General features: G+C 34.8%; 1 protein-coding gene across 1 annotated transcript; it reads left to right on the forward strand.

Annotated features, from left to right (window-relative positions):
- Window positions 1-484: 484 nt before the first annotated feature.
- On the forward strand, window positions 485-19591 carry LOC134239077 (uncharacterized). The gene is made up of 19 exons (XM_062721232.1): window positions 485-620; window positions 2002-2987; window positions 3718-3850; window positions 4059-4177; window positions 4374-4569; window positions 4831-4973; window positions 5716-5869; window positions 6816-6998; window positions 7772-7900; window positions 8569-8660; window positions 10251-10441; window positions 11623-11730; window positions 11965-12198; window positions 15702-15838; window positions 16246-16380; window positions 16787-16951; window positions 17339-17497; window positions 18561-18664; window positions 19005-19591. The coding sequence occupies exons 2-19, from the start codon at window positions 2024-2026 to the stop codon at window positions 19286-19288; spliced, it is 3630 nt and encodes a 1209-aa protein (XP_062577216.1). The 5' UTR covers window positions 485-620; window positions 2002-2023; the 3' UTR covers window positions 19289-19591.
- The last annotated feature ends 268 nt before the right edge of the window (window positions 19592-19859 follow it).

Raw genomic sequence — 19859 nt, forward strand, 5'->3', positions numbered from 1 at the left:
AGGATTATGCCAGGCGATGGGCTAGGCATAAAAAATACCTTGACACGTTGTCAGAATAGATTAAGTGTATCAGATGTATGTTAAAATCTCGCAGAAAACGATTGAGGGGATTTATTTGTCTTTGAGTGGGCCATCCTTGCAATTACATCATATATTACAATTATATATTCCTGTGAGCTTGAAATAAAAAAAAATCAAAGAATCAGACACATCTGTTTAATATTTGATATTTTACTAGAAAGAGACGGTAAATGGGAGCATTAAAATGGAGCCCCCCTGGAAAAAATTTCTGGATCCGCGCCTGATGGAGAAATATACTTTTTTTATTTTGCTTGTCAAGTTCTTTTGGCCAGAATTTTTTCTCTTTCAATCATCCCCTTCTCCCCCTTTCATGATTCCGTGCTTCCAAAAATCAGTTTCTTCTGCGAGTCCGAATATGTTAGTGAACGAAACACCATTGATGTTTGTTAAAATGAAAGTGAAAGTAAACTGTTTCTATGTGTTGTGAAATCAAACAACTTAAAATTTTAAAACTTTATGACAGAAAACAGAAATGTCATTGCACGCTTATAGCCAGTCAGTGATTATTTGGACTGTTTGGACATACATCTGCATAAAAGGTTGTTTTTTCATTTTTAAAACTGTTTAAAACATAGGCACTTATTTTGGTTTCACCCACAGTCACGGGCACTGGAAATTAATGTAAATAATTATTTAGATATTGCAATGCATGAGTATGTGCATGTATTTTTTATTTTATTTTTACACTGACTTCCAGTGCCCGTGTATATAGTATAATAATAACAGGGTTACAATGTATTATTTACTCCAGCATTCTAGAGGTTCACGGCGAGATCGACACTTTTGACTTGGCGTCGCGTATAAAAGGAGGTATAAAAGGAGCGCCGAGGTATAAAAGGAGCGTAGGGACGTTAACCGAGGCTCTTACTTGTAGGAGTATGTTATTATTATACTATGGGTGAAAAATTTATTACCGAAACAATGTGCCTGTTGTTTAAAACTAAATGATATATACCGTATATACTCGCCTATAAGTCGGTATTTTGGGAGTTAAATTTTAGTTCAAAAGTCTATGTCCAACTTGTAGGCGAGTCATAAAAAGACAGGTTTTTTTCTGGATGGCAAATCATAGTATTCTATAAACATTTTCAACAGCTATCGTTGAGCAAAGCATGGATACATTATATCGTTTATGTATTATAAGATTATACATAATATATATCTTTTTTAATCTTAAGAGGGCAGTATTTATTTTTTATGATTTAAAGTTGAATATCAAGGTCATTCTTAAAAAATTAATTAAAAATTAGGGTAAAACATCAAAGCATTTATTAGAAATTGTCATCTGATTCTGGCGAAAAATTGTACCGACTTATAAGTGGGTCAATGGCAAATCCCTGCCAAATAACCTTAAAAAATACAACCGACATATAGGCGGACTGACTTATAGGCGAGTATATATGGTAAGTTCTTTATGATGTAATGGTTTTAACCATGGATATCAGCCTGGGTAGCTCAGTTTGTAGAGTACCTGACTAATGATGCAGGTGTCAGGTTCGATTCCTGGTCCAGTCATACATTTTCTCCTTTCCTGTTGCAATCATGTGGTGCAGATGACAACCCCTGAAATTGCAGGTAATAGTCCTGCCAGGGGTTAATAAGAACTTGGTTTGTGTCTTTGAGGGCAAAAACCATTTATGGAGGGGTCTTGGGTTCGATACCCGATCCAGCCATACATTATCTCCTTTCCTGTTACAATGCTATACTTGTACGAACATTTATATACTGATCGATGTTTGATTTTAGAACTGTCAATTGATTTTGCTTTTTAAAAGGGTCACTTGAATTTTCAAATTATTTTGGTCAATCATGAATGTGGATGTGCAGTTTTGAGGGTGCACTCAGTGCCAGTGTCTGATATTTGATAATGTTATGAAAATACTTAAAAATAATGCATTGATTTCTTCTTCTATTGTTTAGCTCAAGGTGACTAATCATCTAGATGGAAGAAGACAAAACAGGACTTAAAATATTGATAACACAAAGAAGACAGCGTCCCTCCTACACGAGGGTGATATCACAGGAATTCAGTCAGGAAACAGAGATTGTAGGCAAGTCTAGAAGGAGGAGGAGAAGTCAGCAAAATGTCTGTAAATCCTCGTCAGACTTGTCTAGTTCCCTCAGCTCATCTAACAGTGATACTGACAACAATTGTCAGGAATACAGGAAACTTTCTGAGGAGCATGACACTCTCAGTGAAAATGACAAATCAGATGACAGCGAATATTTCTCTGCAGAGGAAAATTTTGAAATTAAACAAGACAATAATGCCGTATTGTCATCCAACTCTTGTTCATCCAAAGAAGAAGAAGATCCTGGAATAGTGTTACTAGAAATTAATGAACATAGGAATGATTTTAGTTTATTTAATATAGAAGATACAGATAGAAATGATATACATAAGAGAGCACCTAGCAAGAAACAGAAAAGAAAGAGAAGACTCTTACAAAATGTTTGCTCTCTTTTAAAAGAACTTCCTTTTTATGACATGGATACACTAGATGATCCAGTAAAAACACAAGTACCCAAAGGAATTCCATCTCTGTATTCTCTTTGTGTGAAAATGTTAAGTAGAAATAAAAAACTGGGAACGAGGCGTTGTATGATTCCCATCAGCTTACGACAGGAAATTAACAGAGAGACTGAGATAAATAAAGAAAAACTAAACTGGTTGAATTCAATTTTATCTAAATATGAAGAAGAGCTTAAATTAGATATGTATAAAGGTGATTATGAACTGAATGTTCTGGTACGTATCGTGTGGAATATTGATCCTCATAGTCCTTATTGTGGAACCTATTACGACAGACCTCTCTTAGGGGACAGCAAAGTTGGTTTTCTACCTGTAACTCAACTCTACTCTTTTTGCTCATCAAAGTCTTATTTCTCCTACAAACTGATGTCAGGTAAGTTTGAGAATTCAGTTACTTATTATGTAATGTTGATGGTCAAAAGTTATATCTTAAATGTCAGCAATAAACATGTATCTTTTATGCCCTGTTAACACGACGAGTTTAATTCGCAGTAAATTAATGCGAAGTAAACTAATGCGAATCAAATTAATGCGAATTAAATTGCGTTCACACGACAGCTAATGAGAAGTAAACTAATGCGAATTAAATTTTTTCTTCTACAGTCAGGCATCAGTAAGTCTATTATGACGTCATTTGTAAATCACGTCATGTATGCAGAGCCATCCTTTGATACATCTTGTAGTGGTTATAGGAATTAATTAATTTTAGTGATTAACATACTTTCCCTCAATTTTTGAACCAAATATAGCACAAACACCTATATATAACCACCAACATGTGTCCTGTGACTTAATTCTGGCCCTATGCATGCGTCAAAATTTAATTCGAATTAGCTTCGCTTAGCGTTCACACGGAGCTGATGCGAAGTAATTTAATGCGCAGTAAACTAATTCGCATTAAATTCTCCGTGTGAACGCTAAGCGAAGCTAATTCGCAGTAACTTTATGTTTAATTCGAATTAAACTCTCTGTGTGAACAGGGCATTAATTTTGCTTAGAAATGATGTTCAAATGATTTTCCAATAGTAAACGGTCCCATCACTGACTAAAACGTGCTGGACTGTTCAGGTACATTTATTGCATTGTTGATTTTTTTTCTGTAGTCCTTGGAAGCTTCTTACATATGACATTACCCTTCCCAGACCCCCACAAAGGAAACCCAAAACTGCAGGGGAGAGGTGGCTCCACTCCATATGACAGAGCAGTAGAGAAAGTTGTTACAACACTCAAAACAAGGTAAAACATTTACTGGAGGAAGAATGCTAGCACAACAAAATTCTGTTACACAGTGAAAGTGAATTTGTGGTTTGATGTTTTACTTACATTTTGTATCATGTTATAAAATATAATTAATTCCCAATATATCTATGTTCGTTCTAAATGAGTTTACTGTATTCAAGATTCAGTATACAGTATGAGTGTCAATGATTTATTTTACTTTCAGATTCCCTATTGTTATGGGAGAATTCTATAACAAAGTCCTGCCGTACATATTCTGGGCAAGAGGAGATATTGCCAGGGCCACAGAAAGCTTTCATCATCTGATTCATACACATAAAAAACGTAGGAAACTCGAATTTTTAAAATTTCTTTTCATATAAATGTAGTTATTATATAGATGTATAAGAGCATATTTTTAAAGAAATGTATAACCCAGATGAAACACTGAATGCTAAACAGTATAAGTTGTTTTTATTTTAGCGCAATACAAGGTGCTGTATTTGTACAAGATGATATACAATTGTGTTGTTTATTTCAGCGAGATACAAGGCGCTGTATTTGTATGAGATAGGCAGAATGTTGCGCTTTTTTGATGACCCAGTTCGGTTGTCCTTTGACAGTATGGCTGACATAACAGAGGTTTTCTCATCCAAGCCTTACTATTGTCAAGATGAGGTGGCCCTGCAAGTTTCAAAACAGATCTCACTCCTAAAGGCTAATCTTTGTGACCAAGGGTTAGTGTTACTGACCATACATATTTTTCAATCACATTTACCCCTTATCATGTGGGTATCACTCATTGGATATTTCTTTTCATATCCAACTGCTGTGAACTCACAATGGGTTTGGCATTATAGTCAAATAACAGATTCTTATATATAATATGTATATATTCTCACCAGTATAACTGGTAATGTGAACTAATACAGAGTAAAAGGAATTGACTCTTGTAAACATTAATGTTTGACCTTGTTTTTAATGTTTGACCTTGACAGAGTAATGACCTCTGAGAAAGCCCGGCTGGCTGCTGAGAAGTGGATCCACTGTGTCCATGCTTTGCCTGATTGGGGAGCAGACGGTTTGGATTATATCTTCTACATGGACTCTCTTCTGTGTTACCATAGCAACTCACGTTTTGGTAGGTTTGTACAATCAGCTCATTTATTTAAGTAAAGACTGTGGATAGATGTAGTTTATTGAGCACACATGAAGTGTCAATTTAAAATCTGATGATCAGGTGATACTTTGTGGTGGTCAGGCAGGTTGAATTGCCTATGACCTAAGATAACTCGGTTGGTAGGGCACCTGAATAAGTGATTCACGGGAGCAGGGTTCGTATCTTGGTTTGGTCCACAACAGTTTTATCCTTTCCTGTAACATTTGGTTCCATGCTTTGGAAGTGATAGGTTAAAGTCCTCTCAAGAAAGAACCTGGGTTGATCTCAGGAGAATAGACCTTTTGTTGAGGGAGAAATGTGGCATTCTGCTAAGTCGATTGCCAGTGGCCATTTTTGCAGGCAAGATTGCTCAGTAGATCACCTCCAATAAGAGGGGTGGGTTTGAATTCTGGTCCGTTGCATTTTCCCTTCACCAGATACAACTTCATAATTATACATTTAAAGTAGGAATAACACATGCATTGTTTAAAACTTTTTATGTATACTTAAGCAAACTATACAATAATTGTATATTTTAAAATTATTATGGATTGCTGTCATAACAGTCATAACTATATATATAAGATCATATTTGTTCTATTATTTGGATTCTTCTGTTTGTAAATCTCTATTGCCCCTGGGTCGTATTGGACTACTATTTAAGTCTTTCGTTTTAAAGAGTCATGTGCTGAAATTAAATGTCATTTGATGTAAATTTTGTTAGAAATGGGAGTTGATTGGTTAGAAGATGCCAGAGTGAGGCTGGAGCCTCTCTGTGGTGTATACCCAGAGCTATATGTTTTTGTATCTATGCTGTATGCCATCCAGAAAAACAGAAAAAGGGCACAAGCTACTTACCAAATGTTCCAACAGAAAGAGTAAGTACCTTTTTTATATTATTAATTTTTTTTTTATCTCCATAACATTTTACACCATAACACCACATAGATGTGATTAAAACTGATAGGGATTTGATGAGCGTGGATTTGGGAAACAAATATGTTTGTATGAAAGAAGGGGTAGAGTCGGGCAGTTTGGCAGGTTTCAAACATGCCTGCACTGTATACAGTATATATCAATGATTTATAAATGGTATTCATGAATTGGAGCATTGTTGTCAGTGCCAAAGCAGCTATAATATGTACCATAGCCCATTTTTTTAAGTACACGAATTTAACAATATATATAGCAGAACTACAGTTAGTGATATTTTAAAATTAATGTGCAAGTATCTTCTGAGAGATAGTTTTTGATTAGATGTAAATTAAACAACAACTATTTCCTTATAGCAGTGGTAGTGTAGAAAGCATTATTTTAATTTCCATTAGGTATTAAATTAGAGGGAACCTATGTGTCATTTAAAATAATTTTTTATTTGCAATAACTGTATTCTCATGTAATTACGTGAAGCAGTCTCCTCATGAAAATAACGTTCTTGCATGTATTAGTATTCCTAAAGGTTATTTAGAGCAGTTACTACAACTTGTAAAAAATGTTCTCCCTAAGAAAGAGAAAATGTTTATCTCGGGAAAATAAGGTGTCAGGAAAATATAGTGATCTACAATATCTACATGTATAGTGGAGATAAATATTTGTTCAATTTATGTTAAAGGTGAGTCCAAAATTTGGAGTCAGAGGTTAACATTGCAATATATGGGGACTTCTCTTCTTCTTCTTTTTTTTATTTACATATGTAAAAAAGTGATTATTTCTGATTCAAAACATTCAAAGATATTCCTGCCTTATCCACACCAATGGTGCCTAAACATATCAGGTTCCCTCTGTGTCACTGAGAGTCTTGTAATAATTATGATGTTTCTGCAGGACCATCATTACTTGTGAGGAATATGAGGGGTGTCCTTGGGAGGCACTTACAGAAGCCGTTGAGCGATCCCCTCTAGTTACACCCATCAAAGTTCTGTGGAGAACCCAGCTGAACCCCCCGAGATTCTCCTGTCAGAAGTTTGACGACTACTGGAACTTTGAATGGATGCACAGTTTCAAATGGTCAGTACTCTGATATAAAATGGCATGGTAAAGGGTACAGTAAAACTTGATTAGTACAGATATTGCGAATTCACTGATATAGCGATGTGGCCCATGGGCCTCTTGTTCAGAATTTCACGGGGCCAAATAAGGCAAAAGTGAACCTTGTTCTTTAACAAATTCCTTATATGGATATAAGAAATTAAGGATACATGTATACCGAAGCAATTTCAAAGGTCTCAGTGACTTTGTTATAACTGAGTTTTACTGTATTACTACATGTATTTTATTTAGATGTTGTACATGTAAATACTGATACATTTGATAAGCAATCACCCCCTAAGATAGTACATATACTGTAAACCAACTTTTATTCGCGACGACTTTATTTCGCGATTTACCGGGAGTAAACTAGTTTGCGACGATTAATTTTCGCGACCAAGCCGTTTTTGGAACTGTTTTTAAAGAAAAAGAGACCCCCCCCCAAGATCGCGATGACGAGGATGCAAACCTCGCGAAAATTTTCACCGAATAAAAGTTGGCACAGCTCCCCAGGCACAACACAGAGAGATAGTTTCTGTTAAGAGGGACAATAAACTTCTTATTGTCGGAATAGTCAGAAAATGGGTGTTTTATTATGCCTTATTATAGCTGACTTAACTTGTGTTACATCACAATATATACATCACAGTCTAGATAAAACCAGAAGGGTTCTGAGATAAAAAGCGATAGAATTGAATGCTGGCGGTATGAAACTTTGCATACAATTGGACATTATGATTTTGTTAATTCAGTGGTCCAACAGAGGCAGATATAAGTTGTCGTGACCTTAACCTGCATTTGACCCCTGAAGGTCACCTGACAGGGGATTTCCAGATGTCCCTGCCACCTGTTCAGTCCGTTCTACTTAACCCATACACTGGGTAAGCTGTCTTACTATCTCACATTATCTACTCGTGTAAATTTTATATACATTTACTAGCTGGTATAGATGATTTTTCCTTGAGGTGATTTAAGCAAGAGTTATTCCCCATGGCCGCCATATTGTAGGACAACATTCCCTGAGCCTTTCATTATTCAACCAAGTTCAATTCATTATACTGGTTACTGAGGTAGAGATAACACCATTTTTCTTATGAATATACCGGTATGTTTGTTCAAATATCTACATGTATTAATATAATTTTAAGATAGTAAATATGTTCCCATATATATTTCTGGCATGCATTTTTATAAAATTGGTTGTTCAAAGAGGAAAAATCACTACTTTGCCCTTCAAGATGGCGGCTAAGGGGAATAACTCCAAGACAACATCATAGGAAAATCATCTATATCTAATATTTCAAGTGTAAAAGTGTACAAGGTGCAGACTTTCGTATAGGAGTGCCAGTGATTAAAAAGATAAAAAACTATCTCTGTATCTTTGTAACCTATGTCAGTACAGAATGAATTTTGGCACAAATACAAACAAATCCATATACTAAAAACAGCAAGTACAATATAACATTTTTGCATGCTTTTAAGGCTTATCATGGATGTTTTTTTTGCTCATTCATTCAATATAATATAATTATATCTTTTTCTTTTTAAGTGCTATACATCTCCCAGAATCCCAGACTTCTGTGACTTTGAGGAGCTTTCACTCTGTTTCTTGTCAGTTTGACAATAATCTAACACATCAGTGTAAGTACCATTCAGATATTAAAATATCTCATTACTCTTCAAAGATCTGTGAAGGGATAGTCAAAGCATGAAGCTGATATTAATACATAAATAAAACACTTTCAGTCATTAAAATTAACAAAATTTCATTATGTCCTTTTTGTCCCCCGCTGTAAGTGGGTATATTATATTGGGTCTGTATAAATCCATCAGTCAATCTGTCCTTCCGTATGTATGTAGTTCTGTCTGTCTGCAACACTTTTTAGCTCACATGAGCCGAAGGCTCAAGTGAGCTTTTCTGATCACATTTTGTCTGTTGTCCGTCCATCTTTCCAGCTGTCTGTCTGTAAACTTTTCACATTTTCGACTTCTTCTCAAGAACCACTAAGCCAGTTTAACCAAACTTGGTACAAAGTATCCTTGGGTGAAGGGAAATTAAAATTCTTAAAATGAAGGGCCAAGTTCCTTCCCAAGGGGAGATAGTCAAGAAAAGACAAAAATAGGAAGGGGTCTTGAAAAAATCTTCTTCTTAAGAACCACTGGGCCAGAAAAGCTGAAACTTATGTGGAAACATCCTGGGATAGTGTAGATTCTAAATTGTTCATATCATGACCCCCGGGGGTTGGGCAGGGCCACAATAGGGAATCAAATTTTTACACAGAAAAATATAGAAAAAAAAACCTTTAAAAATCTTCTTCTCAAGAACCACTTGACCAGAAAAGCTGAAACTTATGTGGAAGCATCCTGGGATAGTGTAAATTCTAAATTGTTCAAATCATGACCCCCCCCGGGACTGGGCGGGGCCACAATAGGGAATCAAAGTTTTACATAGAAATATATAGAAAAAAAATCTAAAAATCTTCTTCTCAAGAACCCCTGGGCCAGAAAAGCTGAAACTTATTTGGAAGCATCCTGGAATAGTGTAGATTCTAAATTGTGCAAATCATGACCCCCGGGGGTTGGATGGGGCCACAATAGGGAATCAAAGTTTTACATAGAAATATAAAGAAAAAAACTTTAAAAATCTTCTTCTCAAGAACCACTGGGCCAGAAAAGCTGAAACTTATGTGGAAGCATCCTGGGGTAACGTAGATGTTAAATTATACAAATTGTGACCCCTAGGTGTAGGGCGAGACCACAATAGGGAAGCCAAGTTTTACATAGAAATACATAGGAAAATTCTTTATAAATCTTCTTCTCAAGAACCTGGGCCAGAAAAGCTGAAACTTATGTGGTAGCATCCTGGGGTAATGTAGATTCTAAATTGTTCAAATCATGACCCTCAGGGGTAGGGCGAAGCCACAATAGGGAAGCCAAGTTTTACATAGAAGTATATAAGAAATTAAAATTCTTCTATTCAAAAACCACGTACTGGCCCAGAAAAACTAAAACTTATGTGAAAACATCTTGGGGTAGTGTAGATTCTAAAATGTTCAATTCATGACCTCTGGGAGTACAACGGGACCATAATTTGGAATCACAATAGGTTATTACAAGGGGTAAATCTGGTAAAGAACAGCGTGGTCAAAGCTAGGGGACACAGATTCTCTGAATAAGCTTGTTTATTTGGTACTTAAGTTAATTATGCAAGATATATTAAATATTTTCCAGTTTCACAACCAGTATTAGTGCCAATGGAGATTTACCGAGGTGAGAATGGCTGTGTTGTACAGATGATAATGCCTGGAAACCTTAGTTCTCATAGGCCAGCAAAGCCAGTATTCAAACTCTACTGGCAGGGGCCTAATGGAGAGGGAGCCAAAATCAATGTGGCCAGTCTGCTTAGAGACTTTGTCTATCAAGTAAGGACATTATACAGTTATGGAATGGGTGTGAGGGAAGTAGCAAATTTATGGTTCCCCAAGGGAGGAAATAGTTTCCTGCCGAGGGCAGGATTACAACCAGTACCAACGGGGGGGGGGGGGGGCACTTTAAGTTCCAGGAGAACTATTTCCCAGACTCTGTCTGTTAGGTAAGTGTTAGGTGAGTGTTAGGGTTCACTCAAAACTATGGAATCTATTTTCCTTGCCTCTCAACAAGTATTGTAAAAAATACTCCATAGCCTATAAAATAAGACGAGCAAGAGTAAATAAACCAAATCATCCTGTTAAAGACTAAAACTACCAATGTTTCTCCAAATTGTTGTTAAAGTTGCGATTTCACAGTTCAATTATCTTGAAATAAGCATGCTGAAGGGTTTTGAGTTGAATTACCTCCCCTTTTGCATTTTAATTAAAACTGGTAATGCACATGGCAGCTCATAAGTAACATGCCTCTATGGTGTTTTTTAATTTAAATGTTGGAATATCTGGTAAAAAAATTAAATCGCCTATGAAGAAAGTATTTATGTATAAATATTTTTATAAGGTTATGAAACTTTTTATGTAATCCTCAATTTTATCTTTTATTTTGTCTATGCTGTCTTATCCATATATAATCAACTTGTAGCATCTTAGGACCCCATTGGAAATAAGCATGTTTTATATATTGCTTTCATGGGTTATCCTAGGCAAAGATTGATTAAAAATATGTTAATTTGTGTTGCATGTGATAAGATCTGGTTCTGAGATCAGTATAAACCTGTGATAATGATAACTGTGATAATACCTGGAGTGATATTTTGTTTTAATGTGATAGCTATGTGTATGTGCTAGAACTTTTAAGCGATCCCTAATTGATTTATGCATGTAAATTTGTATTATGATTTGTAATGAAGTTGACTCTTTGCCTGAATAAACATAATAATAATAATAATGATTGTTTCGGTATAATAAAACAGTTATGGAATGTGAACTTAAGAAACAGCAAATTAATGGTTCCCCTCGGTAAGAAACTATTTCCCTCGGCGGCTTCGTCGCCTCAGGAAATAGTTTCCTCCCTCGTGGAACCATAAATTTGCTATTTCCCTTGTACCCATTCCATAACTGCATGTATACATGTACTATATTCGTACATTGTTACTGAATGAATTTTTTTTTTTCAGAGAGAACGTGACAGAGTCCGAGGTTTAAGTACAGAGGAACCAATAAAAACCTGTATAATGGAGGTACTGAGGTTATGTTACGTCCAGGACTGCAGGATTCCTCAGACGGTAATTATAAACATCAAATTGTTCCATCAATTTAGTTATAAAAGAATAAATCATTAATGATATCTATATTTTTTGCTAGATGTGTAAAAGGGATTCATATATTTGTTTTTCCCATTATTAAAAGTTTATACTTCATTTCAACTATCAGATCTATTGAAAATGCACTTATTAACTTTTTACAATTGATACAAATTTGACAATAGAAATATTTTGACATTTTTTCTGTAAATTTAGGACGTTACCAGTCCATTATTTCACAGTGCTAACGCTGCCTACAAAAAAACTCAAAAACAGAGAGGACGGTTTAACAAGTGGGACAAAGGAACTGAACTCAATGCTGGGAAAATTTTCCAGGAAGAATTCAAAAAAGGTTCATTCATAGAACTGGTGAAACCCCCTCTTGTGTTTGGGGAGGACATATTTTTCAGATGTAGAGTGAACTATGAAGAAAACCTTGAACTGTTTGTGGTAAGGACTTGTTATGTTAGGGACAATAAATATGTACATACTGTATTAAAATGTACCTTTTTTTCCACAGTTGCTTAATTCTGTGGAATTACAATATCACTTTTATCCGAGAATAGAAAATTATTCTGATTCTTTACTTTACATTGCATCTTCAATGCACTTTTAATTAAGTATGCTGTGACAAATTTCCGTGGATAATTTGTGATCGTGTTCAAAGCATAAATGAATCTCGAAAATGCCGAAACATGTATGTCTACAGTATATGATTGCAGGATACTAAAGACTCCATATGATGTAATATCATATGATAATGATATGAGATACATGTATATCACAAGGTAATAATGATCTTTTCCTACTTTTTTGTCCTGTATTTATAAACTTTAGATAATAAAGAAAAATGAAAAAAAAAGAAAGATCTCAAGATGCACTATGGAAAGCATGAATGTGTACCAGTCAAAAATAAAAAAAAAAACATACATAAAAATTCTTTTGGCACATTTTTAGGTCACCTGAGTAAACTTGCTATCCGTTTTCGTCCGTCTTCGTGCCTTGTGCATTAACATTTACCAGGTAACCATTTTCAGCTTCTTCTCTGCAACCACTGAACCAATTTCAACCAAATTTGGCATAAAGCATCTAAGGGTGAAGGGGAACAATATTTGTGAATTTCATGATCCCAGCCCCCCTAATTAATGCAATCTTTAAAAATCTTCTGCTTTACTCCTGGACATCAAGCAGTCAAACTGTTTGCATGATTGTAATAAGCATTGAGTCCTCTACCAAAATTGTGAAATTCATGGCCCTGGGTTCAGGGGTTCTAGTGCTAGGGCAGGGCTTAAAAACGAGTACCGTATAAGTGGAAATTTTAGCGAGACGCAAATTTAGCGACTTGTCCTTAAAAACTGGTAATTTAGTTTTAGCGAGATGTTATTTCAGCGATTTTTTAAATGCACACTAAAGAAGCTATTATAAATAAAACGCAATTAATTTTTAGAGATATTTAGTTTTAGCGATCTCAGCACCCTAGCTAATAATGCCAAAATTAAATCCTCGCTAAAAATTCTACTTATACGGTATGTGGTGAAAATACATTATTTCTTTGAAAATCTTCTTCTCTGCTCCTGGGTGTTAAATAAACTAAGTAAGTACAGAGTTATGATGAGCAAGAGTGCCTCTACCAAAATTTTGAATTTTATGGCTCCAGGGTCAGGGGTTCTGGGTTAGGGCGGGGCTCTATTGATTATATAGTAAAAATACTTTAATTCTTTGAAAATCTTCTTCTCTGCTTCTGGGTATTAGATAAACTAACTAAGTGCATAATTATGATGAGCAAGAGTGCCTCTACTGATATTGTGGATTTTATGGCTCCAGGGTCAGGGGTTCTGGTGTTAGAGCCTGGCTCTATTGATTATATTGTGAAAATACATGAATTCTTTGAAAATTTTCTTCTCTGCTCCTAGGTATTAAATAAACTAACTAAGTATATAGTTATGATGAGCAAGAGTGCCTCTACCAAAATTGTGAACTTAATGGCCCCAGGGTCAGGGGTTCTGGTGTTAGGGCGGGGCTCTATTATGATTATATAGTGAAAATACTTTAATTCTTTGAAAATCTTCTTCTCTGCTCCTGGGTATTAAATAAACTAACTAAGCTAGTACATAGTTATGATGAGCAAGAGTGCCTCTACTGAAATTATGAAATGCATGGCCCCAGGGTCAGGGGTTCTGGTGTTAGGGCCTGGCTCTGTTGATTATATAGTGAAAATACATGAGTTCTTTGAAAATTTTCTTCTCTACTCCTAGGTTTTAAATAAACTTAACTAAGTACATAGTTATGATGAGAAAGAGTGCCTCTTCCAAAATTTTGAATTTTATGGTCCCAGGGTCAGGGGTTCTGGTGTTAGGGCGGGGCTCTATTGATTATATTGTGAAAATACATTAAATCTTTGAAAATTTTCTGGGGTTCTGGTGTTAGGGCAGGGCTCTATTGATTATACAGTGAAAATACATGAATTCTTTGAAAATTTTCTTCTGTGCTCCTAGATATTAAATAAACTAACTAAGAACATAATTATGATAAGCAAGAGTGCCTCTTCCAAAATTTTGAATTTTATGGCCCCAGGGTCCGGGGCTCTGGTGGTAGGGTGGGGCTCTATTGATTATATAGTGAAAATACTTTAATTCTTTGAAAATCTTCTTCTCTGCTCCTGGGTATTAAGCAGATGAACTGCCTATATAGTTATGATGAGCAAGGACCGTAATCTTTGAGAACTGTGAATTTCAAGGCCCCAGAGTCAGCGGTACCATTGACGGAGGGGGGGGGGAGGCTGTACTTATATACTGAAAATGAATGAATTGTTTGAAATCTTTTCCTTGGTATTAATCAAATATTTTTGAAAAGCAAGGGTGCCTTTTCAAAAATGTGTGGACCTAGGCCTAAGGATCAGGGGTTCATGTGTGGTAGGGGTACTACTGATTATTGCTGATTATTACTGATTAGTTGAAATGCATTTTTTGTTCCCCTACCCTGCCTTTGGGTATTAAGTATCCAAACTAGGCAACTGCTAAGTATATAGTTATGATGATCAATGGTGCCTCTTTCAAAATTGTGAATGCCATAGCATCTGGCTTAAAACATGAATCGAATTCAATCACTGGAAAGTTGTTGCATGATGCTCAGGTGACCTATAAGGCCCGTGGGGCTCTTGTTAGAAATTAAAAGTCACAACCTATTATCCTTGAAATTTCTTGACTTCATAGTTTGTCATTTCTAGAAAGATTTACAAAAAAAATTCATTTTGGAAAAAAATGAAACCTGCCATTAATCCTGTCACTGGATTTACTCGTCAGATTGGACAAATTTAATGCAAAAAAGAAGAAATAGAATGTTATAACGTCTTCGTTAGAGACATCATGCAAACACTAAATGTACATCTACAGTTGTTGAATAAATATATATTAATTATTGTAACAGTAACTTGTTCCATAGCGCGTTAAGTTAAGATGAGTCACGTTAAGTTGACAGGCGCTGATCATTAGATCAAAGAAGATGCTAAGCGTCGAGTTTGATCTGATGATCCGCGCCTGTCAATGAGACATGATATTACGTTTCGGATCAAGTTACTGTTATTATGATAAATTTATTATATACCCCCTTACAACTAGTTAAATATAGTAAAAAGAAATTAAGAAATCAAATAAATAATATATACCGGTATTCGAAGAGCTAGCCTAATGTCAAGAAAAAAATGTCATGTTTTTGCGTACTTTGTCACCAGTTTCAGAGAGTGGTGATATAGATTCAGAAAACCACAGTGTGGTGATCTGGAAAGTCGCCTGTCATGTGATTGCGTTAAATCTACAGTAAAATTGATTGAAACACAGTTGGGTATAAAATAAAATAAGGTTCTTTGAATTGATAGATTGAAGACTTTAACAATAGGAATTTGAATTAAGTTTTATAAAGAACATCAAGTAATTTGTATTTTTGCTAATTTTTAGGTTATACACACACAAAGTCGGAAAGAATTCAAAAAACCATCAATATCGGAGAAATATATTGGACGCGATGCTGTACAGTGCACAAGTGGGATTTCTAAATCTGCAGAGGGGGTCTCTCTCATACTGTTTAACAAACAGTAAGTGTTGTATAGAATTGCAGGGAAAATTTTCTCAAGGCATTCATTTCTACCTAAAAAAAGTTATATTTCAATGAGCAATTTGATTATATACCGGTATACAGGTGTATGTACTGTTAAAAAAAAGGACCATGTACGAGATAAAATAAAACTGTAAAATGGATTTAGATTTAAAAATTCAGTGTAAATATTTTATTTTAAGTTCTAATGAAAAATTCCATAAATATTATAACCTGAAATATTTTAGTTATAGGAAACTAGTATTGTAAAATTATGGAAATTTTATTGCTTTTAAGATATTTACACATATAAAAGTTTTAATATAACAATTAAAAAAAAATATTTATTAATCAAGTATATGGGTTGTTTTACATAACATAAAATTAAAGTTTAATGATTTTTTTTAGTTGCTTGCAGTTAGTGGTATTTGACAGATGGCTACACAAGATGGATTCGGTTGACCTGTCCATACTACAGTCACAGCAGGAAATCGTACCTGTCATCATCAAAAATTCATTATTCACCATCAGTGCCTCACAGTGGTAAATAATTATTTTACATGCTTTACAGTCATATGTAAATATATAATTATCATCAAGGAAAAGGGGTCGGCTAATATGAACTTTGTATTGTACTATGTAGTATAATATTACCAATATTTTTACCAACTAGAGGCATAAGTGGTCTTGTCAGTGCTTAAAAATAAATATTACTATTCATTGTCAAAGAAGATTAATAGAGTAACCACTGAAAATACATTACACTTCATACAATAAATGCTCTTTTGAGGATAAAATTAATGGTCATTATAGACACAAAATCCTTTTCTAGGTATAAATGCTGTAAGAGAATCGAGACAAAATGAAATGCTAAAACTTTTTGAAGACTACAAGGAATTTGTGATCACTGTGCCCTAAGGTCAGATCTTCAGATCTCCTTTCCTTTCAGTCTATACAGGTCCAGTAAGCGGGTGGAGACTTTTGCTGAACATCTAGATCCGATCCATCGCCTGACCTTCCTAGGGGATATGTTAGTTATGGTCACAGTCACGGGATACTTGCTTTTTGTGGAATGTGTGTCTTTACTTCCAATTAAAACAATTGTTCACCCACAGTAAGCATTAACTTTTTCATATTCTCTATTTTTAAGACTGCAGTTCTAAATGCACAATAATCTCAAATGAATTAAAAAATAAAACTATCCTTAGGCTGATACTAAAATGCAGCTTTCTTGGTCAAATCTCCACAGGTCGAATGTGAAGCTTTTTCAGATGACCATTTTGGTTTTTTAACATTTGCCAGAAACTTTATTGTTTTTTATTTACTAGATTGGTAGAAAATGATTGAAACTGCTTGCTACATAGCAAAGATTATCATGACTGGAGCTCCCTTTCAGTTTTAATAGGACTTTGTCTCTTTTTTTGCACAATTAACAGTTAAATTGAGTTTTTACAAAGTGGAAATCTTAAATGTTAATTTTTTTTATATTTTTTGTTTTCAGAGCTTTTGCCTTGATTTTGGAAAATCAGTATATCTATGAAGTCTGCAGTTATCTCAAAGTACTCGGAGAAAAGTCATTCCAGGACGCCAACAATCAGGAGTTTGTTAGGGCAGCCATTGCTCTGGATAACAAGCTGATCCTCCTGAAAACACAATCCAAGTACGCCACTCAAGACATATCACTTTAAAAAAACAAAAAACAAAAGAAACACTGCTCTCTTGTCAGCATCTACAGTCTGTAATGACCAAAATAGCAGCCAAAATATAATTAGTATTCAAATTCAAGGGAAATAATGAAAGTCTTAGTACTATATATAAAACAGGAATTTTAGCAAGGATTCAGTATTGCATTTGTAGCAAGGGTGTTCAGAACTACATGTATAGATAAAAAAATTCACATTAGTTTACCATTATATTTCGATAATCAGATAATATGCACCACAAAATTGCTAAAGTTATTTCTTGTTGAAATTCAATCTATACTGTATCCATAAGTTCCTTGTTGTAGGAACCCACAGTTACTGTCAAATCTGCTTAACAAGGTGTAACTTGCCAGCATAATTATAAATAGCTGTCTGATTCAGTTTATATATTTGATTGACACAGACAAAAGTTATTTCATTAATTGTTTTGATTTCTGTCTTAGGGTATTGGACTGGTTCTGTAAACCATAAATCATTCATATCTTTTATTCATGATTCCCCTTTTGAAATCGATCCACAACTACTAATTTTTTTTATTCAGAGGAAATAAATTATTTACTGATAAACACAAGGAGATGGCAAGAAATATTCCCGGGTGAATGTTTCAAATCATAGATTTTTCTCGGTTGTTTTATGATAATTAGAAAATACAAAAAAAAAGGTAGAGATGTCAAACAGTGAGAACAAAGGCTTCACTTACAAAGCTTCACTTACAAAGTTACAGGTGTGAACAAGGTCATGATTATCAAAAAATACTATGATAATCCAAATTTTTGTATTGGATAAAACGAAATTCTAATATTTTCTCGTCAGAATATCAGGAGAAAATATTTATAAATATATATAAGAAATGGTTTAGTGTTCTGATATTATATTGAAATACCAGAAATTTTAGTTTAACCGCTATCCAATTGAATGGAAGCCACTGTATAATGAATTTCATCTATTGCCGGTATATCTTAAATTTGTTAGATTTTATCTTGATAAACTTTTGATAATGTCTTTCCCTTGTGTTTAAAGCACAACCTATGGTGTGGACATAGAGGACATATCCCCTGTTATAGTGACCTCAGCTGTGACCTTGGCTGGCCAACCCAAGGACATATGCTTCCTAAGTGAATCAGGTGTGTATTAAATATAAAGGGATTTGTATTTACATGTTTATTCTTCAAATGAGTTTTAGCAGATGGATATCCATGGGTTTTTTTCCGACTTTTAGAAGTGGATTGGACTTCTAACTTTAGCATATTCATTGTATTGGTAATATTAATGTTTGAGATACAAAAGTTCTAGTGTATATCACTGTCTCATAAATTTATGTACAGGTACATGTATATATAAAAGTCAAAGCTCTAAGTACCAAATTGAAATTACTTTTCAAATTATGTCTTTTCCTGTTTTTCTCTTGTATCAAATCATACGTTACAAAGACAGTGACCAGAGGCCACTCTTGGTGTTTTGTAGCCGGTTATTTGGTGTCAGCCTCCATCTTCAATGACAAACAGAGACCTTACAGAGAAAACCTGTACCACTTTGACCACACAGGTCAGCTGCTGGGTATTCTCCTGTCCCTGGGGCAGGGGCCACGGTCAATGTTTCCCGTCTACCTGCCAGGTGACTCCGATCTATCGTCCAGGACTGGTCAGCTCGGTAAGAAAGGCTGGCATGTTTACATGAGGGATGGACATGATGGGATCATCTGTGTATATCTGGGGGATGTTTACGCAGATACAAGGAGTGAACTCTAAAAGATGATAATAATTGGTTCCTTTGTTTTATCTAAATCATTGGCTCATTTAAGTGGAGGTGTGAGTTTAAGTTTATTGCTCACTCATCCAATGGAACCACTGATGTACAATTAAACAGAGAGATGGAGGAGACAAGTCTTCTGTGATACCAGTGCCTTTAAATTTCACCACTTGACTGTGATCCTATGAAATTCTGTGATACAATGTTTAAATTTATAATACATCCATGTTATCAATTGTTTTGTTAAAGTGAGAGTTAATAAGTATATTTAAAATTAAAAAGATGTGCTGATATGCATTAAATAAAGCTATACTAAATTAAGAGACATATTTGGGAGTCCAGCTTTCTTTTTTAAATCCATTACCAAGTATCTACCTACAGGTCTTTTACAATAATTATGACCAAATTCTGAGCTCATATTTGGCACAAGATTTGCTCTTAACCTGGGAGTGGACAATAATATTGATCCAAGGTCAGACCAATATCCTCTGAAGTCACTGCCACTGGCAGAATATGTAAAAGTGTTTGGTTCATAATTTTCTTATGAAAAAACATTGGAAATTCATATCT

Source organism: Saccostrea cucullata, unplaced genomic scaffold (genome assembly GCF_032062105.1).
Source record: "Saccostrea cucullata isolate Sc308-1 unplaced genomic scaffold, CSIRO_AGI_Scuc_v1 ctg376, whole genome shotgun sequence".
NCBI lineage: Eukaryota > Metazoa > Mollusca > Bivalvia > Ostreida > Ostreidae > Saccostrea > Saccostrea cuccullata.

Excerpts from the sequence above, each read along its gene's own strand:
- LOC134239077 (XM_062721232.1), top strand. The coding sequence starts at position 2,024 with ATGGAAGAAGACAAAACAGGACTTAAAATATTGATAACACAAAGAAGA. Across the intron at positions 12,199-15,701 it reads AAAACCTTGAACTGTTTGTG|GTTATACACACACAAAGTCG; the intron begins GTAAGGACTTGT and ends GCTAATTTTTAG. Across the intron at positions 18,665-19,004 it reads ATGCTTCCTAAGTGAATCAG|CCGGTTATTTGGTGTCAGCC; the intron begins GTGTGTATTAAA and ends GGTGTTTTGTAG.